Source organism: Centruroides vittatus, unplaced genomic scaffold, assembly GCF_030686945.1.
Source record: "Centruroides vittatus isolate TY-2023 unplaced genomic scaffold, ASM3068694v2 scaffold_1444, whole genome shotgun sequence".
NCBI classification, from domain to species: domain Eukaryota; kingdom Metazoa; phylum Arthropoda; class Arachnida; order Scorpiones; family Buthidae; genus Centruroides; species Centruroides vittatus.
Window position 1 is genome coordinate 2,009,571 of NW_027122679.1, and position 13,528 is coordinate 2,023,098.

The following is a 13,528-nucleotide window of genomic DNA, read 5'->3' on the forward strand; positions in this document are numbered from 1 at the left end:
AGAGGGATAGATCGATTGTCATTTGTTTCCTTTTGATATAAAAGTTGTTTATTTATTCGTTTTAAGTACAGTCTCCTCATTTACAAGTTTCTGTGAATTCGAAATTTCATACCTTTATGTGAATTGACGCAATACCGTTAATTCACATAAAGGTATGAAATTTCGAATTCACCACATAATGTGTAAGGAAAAGATCTCTTTAATTCTGAACGAAAACTTTAAAATTTTTATACAGTAGTAACTTTATTTTGCTTTTTAGAGAATTTTTACTCTAATTTTATAAGTTTTGATGTTCTATTATATATTCAATATTTATTTTTTTAAATTTTCAATTACAGCATTTATAATTTTTATTGAAAAATATAAACTACACGAATTTCTAATAAGCGATTTATATAGTACTGTATAATAATCGCAATTGATGTTTTGTTTTTATATCGACAGTATTTGTCTTTCAATGTCATTGTTAAAGAAACAACAATGCTAAATGGGCGTTCATGGTTTCGATGTTTACGTAAACGTCAATTAATTCGATATAACCTACGAATAAAATTCAAGATTGAAAAACTAAGCTTATTTTATATCAGAAACACTTGTTGATAAAAGAATAGAGATTCCATAGCATGTATAATCTGTTTAGTAAAAGCCCAGAATTTTTATTACTCGGTTATATCGCGTTTTTTTTTTCTGTCTCTCGATAACCACTGGCTTCTGTATTTCCAGTAAACCATGAATAATTGAAAAATCTTTGGCTTCTGTAAATAATCAGTCATGAAAGATGATGTTCTTTTATTAAGATTATTCTGCATGTTATCAGCTTCCTTCTTTTTCACTTCCTCTTGCTTTTGAACACTTAAAACTAATAAGCATCACACGTGCTGCTTGTACTTCATTCATGTTCTTGCTGTTAACCAGCTCGAGTTAACTTCTTTTCATTTTCCAAGACGGCTCGAGTTAACTTCTTTTCATTTTCCAATCGTTCTTGATAATTTCTATGCACCGAGGAAGCTAATTTCAGTCGTCCTTTGTAATAGGTACAAGGTGTGGGCTTTGGTCATACATGTTTAGTCCCTCCTTAACAATCAAAAGTGAATTAAGCATTCTTTCCAACACTGATGCTCTATCAGGAGAAAGTGCCCGGCATAAAATTGATCCTCTTTTTCATGGGAACGGGATTTTCGATGTTGATTTCACTAATTTGGCTATTCTCGGATATTTATCATTATCAGAAACTGTTTATTTTTTAATGCTTCGAGATGTGTAAATATTGATTTCAAAATAAATTAATAAATCTGAAATAAATATACTCCAAATAATATAAGTAAAATAATATTTTATTAATGATTTCATAAATAACAAGAAAAATTTTTCCTGCAGCTGAATAAAAACCAACATCGTTGCAAAGTTGTTAACCTTTTGGGAAGTGTGTGAAAATCTTTCTCACAAGCAATTACGTGTTGTACTTTTTACAACACTTCGAATATTTTAATGTATTTGGTAAATTTTATATGTAAATATGAATTTACATTTTCGTTTACTTTTTTAGTCTCTCAATTAATGCACAATTATAATCGGCATAAGAGAAGATTAAAAAATGGATATTTCACAAGCAAAGTAATCACACATTTTATGAAAATAATACTTACTATATGAAATAATTATACTTGTAGTCAATTTAAACATACATTTATGGGAAGATGTAGATGTGATTTAACGTTAACAATATGCTATGAAATCATTAAAGTAATTTTATTAAACTCAAGTTTATGAAATTATTTAAAGATAAATCAAGTAAAAAAATATTTTTGTAAACGACAACTCCATAACCCGATTGTTAATTAAAACCAAATAATCTGCCAAATTATTGGGCTATAATCAGGATAACTAAATGGTCAGAAACAAAATCTTTTTTAGTGGTTGGAGGTTACGCTACTATCTCGTGTTAATTTTAATAATTATATATTTTGAATTTAAAAGCGGCAGCAGTGTTGTCAGCTTGAGAGATTAATACCTCTGCGTAGTGTGTTTTCCCCTGCAAAAGGACTTTAGTGATTTTCTTAGAAAACAGCCAAAACCGCAGGGATGCTTAAAATACTTATTTTTAAACTCTGTAGAAGGAAATGCAATTCGGAGAAGGTAGATTTTGGCGAATAATGAAAATATGGCATGAGTACATAACTTTACTCAACACTGGCTTCTGAATTTGTAATGAGAGGAATTTTTTAAGTGCATAAAAGATTTTTTTAAATACGTTAAATAAATTTTTGTTTCCTATAACCTAACGACACTGAGCGGGCAGTTGCGATTTTGAGTCTGCTCAGGGCCGCGTATTTTCTTCTAAAAAATTATATTCTGATAGTCCGATAATTCGGCAATTCGTTTGGCTTTAAAATTATTTTTGGTTTGTCCCACATCTTAATTAAACACGTGAAAATGACCAAAAAAGTGAGAAAAGTGAGAAAATGACCTGAAAAGTGAGAAAAGTGAGGATACTTCAGAAAAGTGAGTACAAGTGAGAAAAGTGAGTGACTCCGAGGCCTGAAACTACACCGTACAGTACCTTGTCTAAAATCTTTTAATTAGCCAAAGTTTTTTGATGAAGAAATTGAATTTAAAAATGTTTATTTTTCAGATTTTTACTCTGCCCAGAGAATATAAATGTAAAAATTACAATTTTGAACAAATTCTTAATGATATAATTCACAAATTAACTTATTTCTCACTGATCGTTAACTTCAATATACGAGGTTTAGTTATGCACAGTATAATTGTGAAACCAATTAACTGTATTTATCGAGGATTACCATAACGTTTGTTATAAACAGGTTTGTAGTAGCCAGAAAAAACGACATTGATCTTCACAATTGTTTCATTCATATTTCTGAACTGGGTTCATTCTAGACGAGATTTTTTAAAGTGAACTCTCCCATAGTTTATATTTAATAATTGAAATTCATTGTGCAAAACCAAAATAAAATAAGTTTCTGGAAGACCCAAATGTAGTCTTCTTTACAAATATTTACAAATAATCATTTTTTTGTCTAGTGTAATAAATAACTTCTTCGAAAATCTGATTAGCGTCAAGAGATGTGTCATCTTAGTATAACGGACGTTCAAAAAGCTCCCGAAAAGTGATTGTTATTCGTGAACAGAATGACACATTTATAATTGAATTATGTGAGTGTAAACTTCTCTAGACTTGTGCCTAGAGAAGTTAGATTCTAGATATTTGTGTCTAGCTCCATCACTTTTTTATTCCCATATTTAAAGACATTAAAAGCATTCTCTGACAGTTGATGGACCAAGCAAAACATTTTGTAGTGCAGTGGCTAGAATCAAAGAGCACCGATTTCTACTGGAAGAACCTAGAAGGGTGGTGACACTGTACTGGAACACAGAAAATGAAATATATGTTGGAAAATAAAATGCTAAATTCAATTTGCCATCTTCTTATTTACGTTTTCTGGAAACTTTTTGAATGCCCCAATTATACCAGAGTTATATTGCCAATCTTTTGACTAAGGCAAATTCTATCTGTGCTACATTAGCACTTTTTAATTTGTTTTTCGTTCTGTTAAATATGATCACAAAGTCCCAAAATTTGCAATATAATGTGATTTCTGAAACATTATCTACACTTTTTATTAGCTATTAACAGCAAATTGAACAAAAGAAACAATTATAATAAAAAGAGTGGAAGATTTATTGATTTAAATGCTTTTAATTGATTATAATCTTCATTGGCTGCATAAAAAGCCGTAAAACTCAAAATCATAATGTAGTTTTGGTAAATAGATGGCTTATTTCAGACAACCAAACAATTTTTATTTTAGGAAATATTTTCAGATTTTTAATACTATCAACATCTCTTTGTAAAAACTAAGTTTTAAAACTGAAAAAATAGTCTCATAAATTAATACTTCAATTTTACTTATAATTGGATTTTTATTCAGCCTGAAAGTAATTTTTATTTAAATTACTTAATTTACAGATTTGTTGTAAAGTATTCTCATTCTTTGCAACATAAACACAGTATTAATGATCTTTTCAAATTCATTTCATTTCATTTCATTATTTGTAGTATCTATAATCTGATGACGATCTATTAATTAATTATCATTGTCAGCTTACAGATTATAATTGAAAGAATTTCTTTAAAATAAACACCTAAATTAAGTTTTCTATTCACTGAGACTTCATCAGAAACAAAACAATAGTCAAAAAACCTCTTATCTTTCTCTTATTCCACATAATTCAGCTGTTCATTTTATTGTTCCCCAGTTAATTTTATTTATAAACTAAGAAAAAAAAAAATCATTGCATTATGGTGTCTGTAAATTGCCCAACTTCTCTCAAACTGTGTGTTATCAGAGATGTACAGTACATAGTGAAGAAGCACAGCTAAAGTGTTGATTCTCTCTGCTTGAAAAAGCTCCTAACTTACAATCTTCTCTACAAGTGGACTTTTCTACCCCTGGAATGCCAGACCAGATAATTGTGGCAATTAAGGCATTGGCTTATCATTCTGGGAAAACCGGATCAGATCTCAGAAAGCAACTGCGAAATTTTCTGTGGATGATCTATAGCCAATAAATTGGGCCCTATCCCTAACTGTCTGGCAGCCCCCTTCGTGGGTTTAGGTGAATTTTCAATGAGTATGATTATAAAGGACTTCTCCAGTGTCCATAAGGCAGAAAGACCTTTATATAACAAGACAATTAACACCCGGTCCTGTCCGCGAAGACTAAATCTCAAATTTGGCCACAACTATAATAGGGTGATAGAATTACAAGAAATGAGAAAGAGGAATCAGATCAGCTGTGAAAATTTCTATCCTGAACCCAAATCCTAGCCTCTCGAAACAACAAACAGACACCTTTGCCATTTTAGCTCGGTGAACTTAAGCTCAAGTCTGGGCCGAGAAGCACAACAAATTTTTGCAGGCAGTCTGTCCTGACAACTTGGGCCCCATTCCTTGCCCAACTCTGTCACAAGCCTAGCAAACTCATAACTGAGAATGACCTGTTAATGCCCTTGTCAATGTCAAATAATAAAGCAAAAAATTAAACAAACTATTTAAACTAAATTATTTGTGACAAAAACAATAAATAAAAATGCCACACACATATAACTACAATACAAATCCAAATTTATAAACATTACTAAACATTCAAAGCCAGATTTTATTGGGCTCAACATTAACATAGAAGCTAATTAATTTGTATTAAAGATAATCCTTTATCCAAGCACCGTACTATAAATATAAAATTACATTAATGAACAAATTTCAATGACAATCTTGTACAGTATAAGCTAGTATTCTTTGTATGCAAAACAAATATTTCTTATAATTTTTAAAAATCTTTATTAACTACCTTGTATACTCTCCAAGCACTGGATGCTGAATTAGCACTAATAGAAGAATTAGCTATTGCCCATGGTTACCAAACAGTTGACTGATCAATACCACCAGATGCCTCTAGGATAATACCTAGGGACAATATATCTGTAACTGACCAGGGTGGAGAGGTGGACAGGTCTGTGTTATCTTTAACCCCTTCTCAAGTTCATTATATGCAAAAATCGCCTTATAGCTTTCCACGGGTGCCTGTCTATTTTCACTATCCTTCATAATGGAAAGGACTCTCTCAACTCTAGCAGACTACCTGGCGTATACAGTGTACCGTATATGCCAGGACACCATATGTAATAGGAACTTTCTTGTACAATACATTAAGTCCACCAAACATTCTATGAAAACGAGAATACAAGAACATATTTCAGACGTGAAAAATGCCAGAACATCCATGGCCCTCTACTTATACAGTGGATCTGGAAATTGTGGTGGACTTCATGCAAGCAAAACTTCTCATCATAACACACAACACCTCAGATGGTTGGAGGCCATAGAAATTTTTAAAGCTAACTTTGCATTATCTTGTATAAATTAAGAAGGAAATGTTGTTGGTGGCTTGGCAGGCTCTGCTTGACACAGCGATATAGTTGTTAGTTGATTGATCGTTATGCATGACTTTAAGTTTATATTTATAGTTCAAATGGTCGTTTGAATTACATTCTTTTAAAAACCTTTATATTCATGTTTGTTCCAAAGGTAACTGTTGTTGCACCTGAAGAACTCAGAAGGAGTTAGAAAACATTTGTGCAGAGATTGGTTTTCCATTTATACACACTGGAAATTGGTTCTGTGTTTATTACCTCGTATAAATAAAGATCTAAAAGATCTATTACTAATTATCATTGTCTTTTCTTGAAGTGAAATTATATAAATAAAGTATTAAATAAAGTATAAATCCATGTAACCTCCTCCCTTTTTAAATTTTTCCAATTTGAATTATTTTAACTTGTTTTATTTTGAAAATTAGTTATCATACCAATGACTATAAAAAAGGGGGACAAAATATTGTAAAAATACAAAAAGTTGTAAACTTTGAAGGATATTCACAATTTATGTTTTCTTAAAAAATTTACAATATTTAAAATTTATATTCTGAATTTTGTTACATTAAGAGAATGAGCACTTAAATTTCTTAACCATTCATAAATACAGCATGTTCAGCTTAGAAGTTTAATAAAAGAAAAGTGTATAAAAAAACTTATAATTTAATAGAAAAGTTTACATTTCAGTACAAAAATGATGAAATTTTTTCCCATACTCAACACACTTCAATATGTGCATCAGAAGTGGTGCAGCACTTCTGATGCTCCATCTCTGACCACATATTCGAAGCAGCCAAGATGTGACACAGTTGACAGCCTGATGAATTCTGCATCTCAGACTGTTTACCAGCTGAATGCTGGTAGCTGAATGCTAGTAGTTGGTCACAGGTTTGTGCTTAACCTACGGGCCGACTACGGAAAGTTTTCTGAGCTTTTTTCACACGTAACACTTAAACAGGGGCCAGTTTCCCATAAAATGTCCTCCAGAAAGGCAAGGTCCCTTAGCAAATTGCCCATATGTCACATTGCCTTATCCCATCAATCAAATCTCAGATTGTTCAAGTTATGCACAGATGCACAATACACTTGGTCCTTTGTAAAACCCCACAGGAAAAAATGTAGTGGGGTAAGATCTGGTAAACATAGAAGCTGAATGAATGGTTCAGTCTATTTTCCAATACACCGTCCAGAAAACTATTTAGAAACTGTCATACCTGAATTGCAAAATAGAGAGGGATACCATCTTGTCAAAAATGGTGCCAGGAGAAATTTGAGGGACAGTATATACAGCAAATTCAAATAACTTACTCCAGTCACTGTGATCTTGGTGAAAAAGAGCAGGCCTATCATCTGGTCCTTCATTAACGTCCATCACATATTGAATTTTGGGAGTCTCGACTTCACAAACCTCGTTCAGATTTTCACTGCTCCAAATGCAAACATTGTGCGCATTTACTTTCTCAGACATGTAATATTTTGCTTCATCACAGAAGTGCACAGAGTCTGGGAAAGAAACGTCCTCTTCAATTTGGCTAACATTTCTTCTGTAAATGTCTTTTGTTTATGTCTGCCCTTCAGAAAAATTTGTTGGTGCATCCAAATTTTGTAGGTGTGTACGAGTAATCTTTTTTGTAATTGTCATCATGTATCACAGGGCAAGGAATTTCAAACTCCAAACTGGCACAATGAATTGACTTCCTTGCACTTCTTTGGAAGGTCATACAAATCCTTTCCCGGGAAACCTTCCACTGAGTGCTTCCCACACACGGGCATCAATGTGTCACTGTCTCTAACCAATTGTCTCACTTGACAATACTAACATAGCTGGGATTGTCTATACAACAACGTTAAACCAATACAAAAATTTACATTGAAAGAGCTCCACAGACTTCACCAATGAAAGAACACAGAAAACTTTCTGCCGAGGAATCACATTGCCATTATTACAATGTGACAATTTTGCCATTGCATGCAAGTGCTAGTAACTATACTGTGGCATTTCTCAAAAATGGCCAAAGATGTCAACAAAAGAAACCAACTTCCAGTCCGAAATGAATAAAATGCAAGTTGTAAATTTTTCTTTTATTATACCCCTAAGCTATTTCTACCCTGTATTGATTTATTTATTTTCAAAAGTTTTCAGCATTTATATTCCTATCTTCAGAAGTACTAATAATAATTACAACAGAAGAGAGAAAACATTACCTCAAAATTCTGATCCATCAAATGGAATAAATTTTAATGAAAATGAGACTTAAACATAGTATTCTTTCTGTTATAGTTGTTGTTTATATTTGAGAAAATGGCTAAAGTATTCCAAAATTGAACATGAATTTGAAACATTGAAATACCACTTTTATTATGATATCTTTACAGCCAAAATAAAATATCTACTATATTCAAAAACATTCAAACTATTTTCAAACAACGTAATGAACAATAATTATTTTAAAATTAAAATAATAAATATAATATAAATTTCCATATTCTACGGGCTTTAAAATTACAGTAAAAATAAAATACACATTTTTTTTTCCACATTGTTTAGTTCAAGTAAAAATATTAAAAAATTAATTTTATTTCCTGTTTAATTAATACATTATCATTCTTAATAATTAGTAGTTTATTTAATACAAAAAATGTAATATGTTACATTCACATTTTAAAATGTTATAACAACAGAATTACTTTTAATTGTTTTATTGCAGTGGTATTCAAACTGTATTGCAGAATCCTAAAGTTCTACAAAAGATGTTTATAAAGAACTTTTATTTTCATTAAAAAGTATTGAAAGTAAAATTTCTAAACCGTATCTTTTCTAACTATAAAGGGGTTATTACTTAAAAAATAAAGATGCATTGAACTCTTTTTCACAGGTTCATTTTTAAATTATATTGCTTAGGGTTTGGCAAAAGTAATATTGGGGCATGAGGGTTCCATAGATCTTTAAAGTTTAAAGACTTTTGTGTTAGTGTAACCTTACACAGCAGAGTCTCGATTTATACGAGATTGATATATTCAAATATGTTTTTGCAAATGGAGGACAGTTAGGTTAATCAGTCCTAGTGCCACTAGATCTCACTCTTAAAAGTCAGCAAACTGTACTTCTCTGTATTTGGAATGTCAGAAGCTAGAGAACTACAGAATTATACTCATTGTGGTAAATACTATAGCTTGCATGTATATATTTTTTTAAAGCAGAGTACTCAATGTGATATAATAAAATTTTACTTTGTATGTATTCAGAAATGCCAAACTAAAACATTATTAGGTAAAATGTTTTAAACCCAATTAACATTTTTCTGTTAGTTGTAAACAATGCATAAGTATATAGGCAATCATCTGGGATTACTTGGAAAGGAGCCCAAATTTACACGATATCTGCTGAAGTGCAACCCTCGTGTAAAACAAGACTCGTGTATGATATTTGAAAACACTGTATGTTGGTGTCTGAAAAATCATTTGAATAAAGAAATTTTCACTGAGAATAGCCAATACTTTTAAAATCACCAACAAATTATTTAGCATTATTAATTGTAAAGTGTGTATGTCAATTTTAAGTTTTTGTATAATTCAATTCTTAAAAACACTATTTTAATATTATTTCTTATCAGAAAAAAAAAACCTCTTTCTTCATTGAATAAAATAATCTAGAAAATAAATCAACTATGAATATGACACTTATTTACTTACTGGTCCACTCCTCGACTGAGGTCTAAATCCCGGTCCAGGAGGTAAATTCTTCTGAACGCAACAAACAACGCCAGGACTGAAATGTAATTCGACGTGAAAACGTTCTTCGGAAGTACAGTCCTACATAAATAAAAATTGAACTATGCTAAATTTCAGATTAAAATATAAATTCTCCAAATATAAATAAAAATTTTTTCACTCTAAAGACTGATTCATACTAAGTTTAACTTACAGTAATACCAAAGAAATTAAATGAAAACTGAATTTGAACTAAAATTCACTACTGGTAAATTTAATCATTTTGGTAACTTCACAATTTACAAACTGTGAAATTTAAAAATTACTAAATAAATTATTAATTTAAAAATTATTTGCATAAAAGTGGTAACCCTAATAATTGTTTAATTATTAAAATTTACATGCAATTAAGAAAGTAATGAGTTTACAGACAATAAATTAAACAATCTAGTAATAATAATTAAAACATGGACTGATGACTCAGAAAATAAGAGTTGAAAAGGTGAGCTATGCATATACGTGCCTTTGGTGGATTTGGGGAAAATCACGACGGCAGATGTTTATGTCTGCACACAGAATCTTCCACACTTTCTAAAAACAATCTTAGTGACTTTGGATGAATGAAAAGCTATTTGATAAGTCTGTAATTACAATTCAAAATTGGTATGTAACCCATGGGTTATGTACCAGTATAACCCGATAACCTGTAGGTTAGCTACACAAAACTGAGGTATTAATTCATTATATTAAATTTTCCTCGTATCCTACAAATATAGTTTTAATACAGTTTATTAACTCTTAGTACAATTTTTGACACTCAAAAAAAATATTAAAAAATGCATAATACGATTTTGTTTAATTTATACAAATAGTATTCTTTTCTCTTGTTTTTTATTTGTCTTAATATTCTTTAAATATTGTAAAAAACATTATTCTAACCCCTCGGCCATAATATAAATTCATAAATGATAATGGCATTTTTTTTTTTATAGAAGAGTATTGAACTAGTTTAATTGAAATGTGTTCTGATGACACAAAATTGTTTCAAAACTGTTTAATAAATAAAAACACAAGGCTTTCATAAAGAATCTTTAGCACTTGTGAAGGAAGAGGATTTATTACATGGAACAGGGTGTCAGAATATTACTAAGTAAAATGAAAAATAAAAGGGAGACTTTTTCTTTTAGAAAGAAATAATTTACATACAAATTTGACTGCAAGTATGTCACAAAAAATTTTTGAATACTACTACTGTAATCTATCTTTATGTAAACTGAAACCTCAATAAATACATCTACATCATAGCATTTTTAATAACAAAATATTAAACTTTTTTTTTTAAATTTTACAAATATACTGCAACATCAAACGTGATAAATGATTGCATTATTTGTCACATCATTAAATAAATTATATAGAAGAAAATGACTTACTTTTGTAGGATCTTCATACAGCATAATTACTATCTGTGTCATATAATTTAGTTCTGATACAGCACTGACGTACTCCATTGCCCTACGCCACTGTTCGTCTTTACTTTCCTGAAAAATTATCTAGCTTATAATTTCATTAACATATTTCAAGTAAATAAAAATGACTTATAAAAAAATTTTATTTTTCATTTGTATTGAAATATTCCATATTCCTTCCAAATTATGAAAAAAATATGTCGAAGATATGCTGGCATAAGATCTAGAGACTTCGCGATTCTATTTATTAATATCATTTAATCCAATATTGACTGTACAAAAAGGTTCATCCGAAAGTTATTCACTTTAATAATTTTTTTTTTCTGTGTTTGCACTCAAATAAAAATTGGAGTGTCGGTCATATATGATACTTAGGAAAAATGAATAGTTATTTTATGATGATTATGAAGAAAATGTTACTTCTTTTTCTTTCTGCACTCCAACAAGAAACCAAGAACAGATATGAATTTCCAACACAGTAACAACAACAGCACCCAGAAAACGGATAGTGATGAAAACAGGATGATGATTGTTGTATCTTTGTGGCAAAGATGAAAAAGAAGAAAAGAAAAGGATCTTTGGAACAATGAAAAGATTTTGAAAGTTCTGAACTCAAGATTAATAATATGTGGATGAAGTGCAATGCTAATGAAATCAATGACATGGCAGCCTTCAATTTGAAGGGCTTTAGTCATCATGCTATTGTCATTGCACAAATTTATGGAATTTACTATAATTCTACAAACTATTTCTTTTTCTTAATGTTAAGCATAAAAAGAAATCAGGTTTAAATTGGTATAAATGCTCTTTGTTCAATGTTTCATAAAATATAGTAGCATCCCTACTTATGAACTGGTGAGGTTCCTGAGTTTTTGACTTATGTGAAGGTTTTGCAGTATTTTTTGAGGTGTTTCACAACTGTAGTTTTTTTCACCTAACACACTTAGTTTTATAATGTCATGTTTAGTTTTCGTGGTAATAGAATGGCACTTGAATTTATCTCCACTTCTAGATTTACTATTATGTTTTGGATACATTTTTAAAGTAAAAATCGTGAAAGTTTATAAAAGTTGTAAATGCTAGCAAAAAATGCCATTACTCTAATGTCACCGACTTTGACACCACCTCACCCATGGCAATGCAACCTCAGAATTTGCACAAAAATGAAAAATGACCATATGTAATAGAAATAAACCCAAATTAATTATTTATTAAAAATTTATTTATTACTAGCCAAAGACCAACTTCAATGCCATCCAATGACTGACAAGAAAACTTCAAAATCTGCATGAAATTTAAATTTTAAACACAGGTCAAATTGTATGTAGGGAGTCTGTACTTTTCATAATTTTTATTTATGATTTATAAATACAAAACTAACAAACTTCGTCTTGTTTGTAAAAAAAACCACTTTGTTTACAGCAATATTTTTGTCTGTTGATGACAACAACAGACAAAAATATTCTAAATGTAATAGTCAAAACTAAATCCTGTTGTGAATTCATTGGAGTTGAATTATATGAGAAGTGTCACAAAAAATATAACTAAACTACATATGTAAATCTATAAGTTACTTTAACCTTGTAATCTGAAATTGCTAACTGAACATAAATATAGCTAACAATGATAAAAAAAAAAATTTTAATTCCAATGTTTTTAATGTCATGTTTCTTTCATGCTTATCCAAAACATTTCTTTGATTATCAAAAATCCAATAATCAATAAAAATAAATAATTACAATGTTTAACATGTAAGTAGTCTGTTAAAAAGTTAACTTAGACACTTTAAAAAAAAGTGCAAAATAAAGCCAAAATTCATGCTAGATAACAATTTACTTCACACACGAACTTTAATCTTTTGTTTTGCTATTCTAAGATTTTTCTAATTTATAGGCATAAAAAATATTAAATTGTGTGTTTAATTTATTTGATATAAACTTACGTCTATTAATCCACCGTAACGAAGGACCGTCAAAAGCGAATGAATGTGGCTTTCGCTGGTAAAATAAAGCCGAGTGCGAACATGCCGTTCGGGTGAAGAAACTCCATGAGAATACCTAAATTAATAATAGTACATACAGTACTGTACATGAAGTAATAATGACTGATCATTAAAGTAGAAATAACACAAAAAAATTATGCATTTTATAATAAAATAAAGAAAAATTTAATGCAATTATTAATTAGTAACATATTAAATACTTTGATTAAAGCACTGAGAAACATTTATACTGTCTCTTAGTGATTTTAATTTTATCCAGATACTTAGTGTTATCAGAATAAGAAGTTAAGAATTCCATTAGAAATAAAGAATGTCCAAAAATTTATGGCTTATCATTTAACATACTCTCAAAAGAAAAAAGATTGTTATTTTGTTCCAATTTAAGCTT

General features: G+C 29.9%; 2 protein-coding genes across 12 annotated transcripts in view; one reads left to right on the forward strand and one right to left on the reverse strand.

Annotated features, from left to right (window-relative positions):
- LOC136987102 (deoxyuridine 5'-triphosphate nucleotidohydrolase-like) overlaps positions 1-13,528 on the forward strand; it is a 359,911-nt gene that overhangs the window by 137,386 nt on the left and 208,997 nt on the right. The gene's annotated exons all lie outside the window — the stretch shown is intronic.
- Positions 1-13,528, reverse strand: part of l(1)G0196 (inositol hexakisphosphate and diphosphoinositol-pentakisphosphate kinase) — a 138,091-nt gene that overhangs the window by 34,734 nt on the left and 89,829 nt on the right. For all 11 annotated transcript variants that reach the window (XM_067284723.1, XM_067284729.1, XM_067284725.1 and 8 more), the window contains 3 exons: positions 13,081-13,195; positions 11,103-11,210; positions 9,652-9,771 (listed from right to left, as the gene is read on the reverse strand). In XM_067284723.1, the coding sequence (XP_067140824.1) occupies positions 9,652-9,771; positions 11,103-11,210; positions 13,081-13,195 (343 nt within the window). The remainder of the gene's footprint in view (positions 1-9,651; positions 9,772-11,102; positions 11,211-13,080; positions 13,196-13,528) is intronic.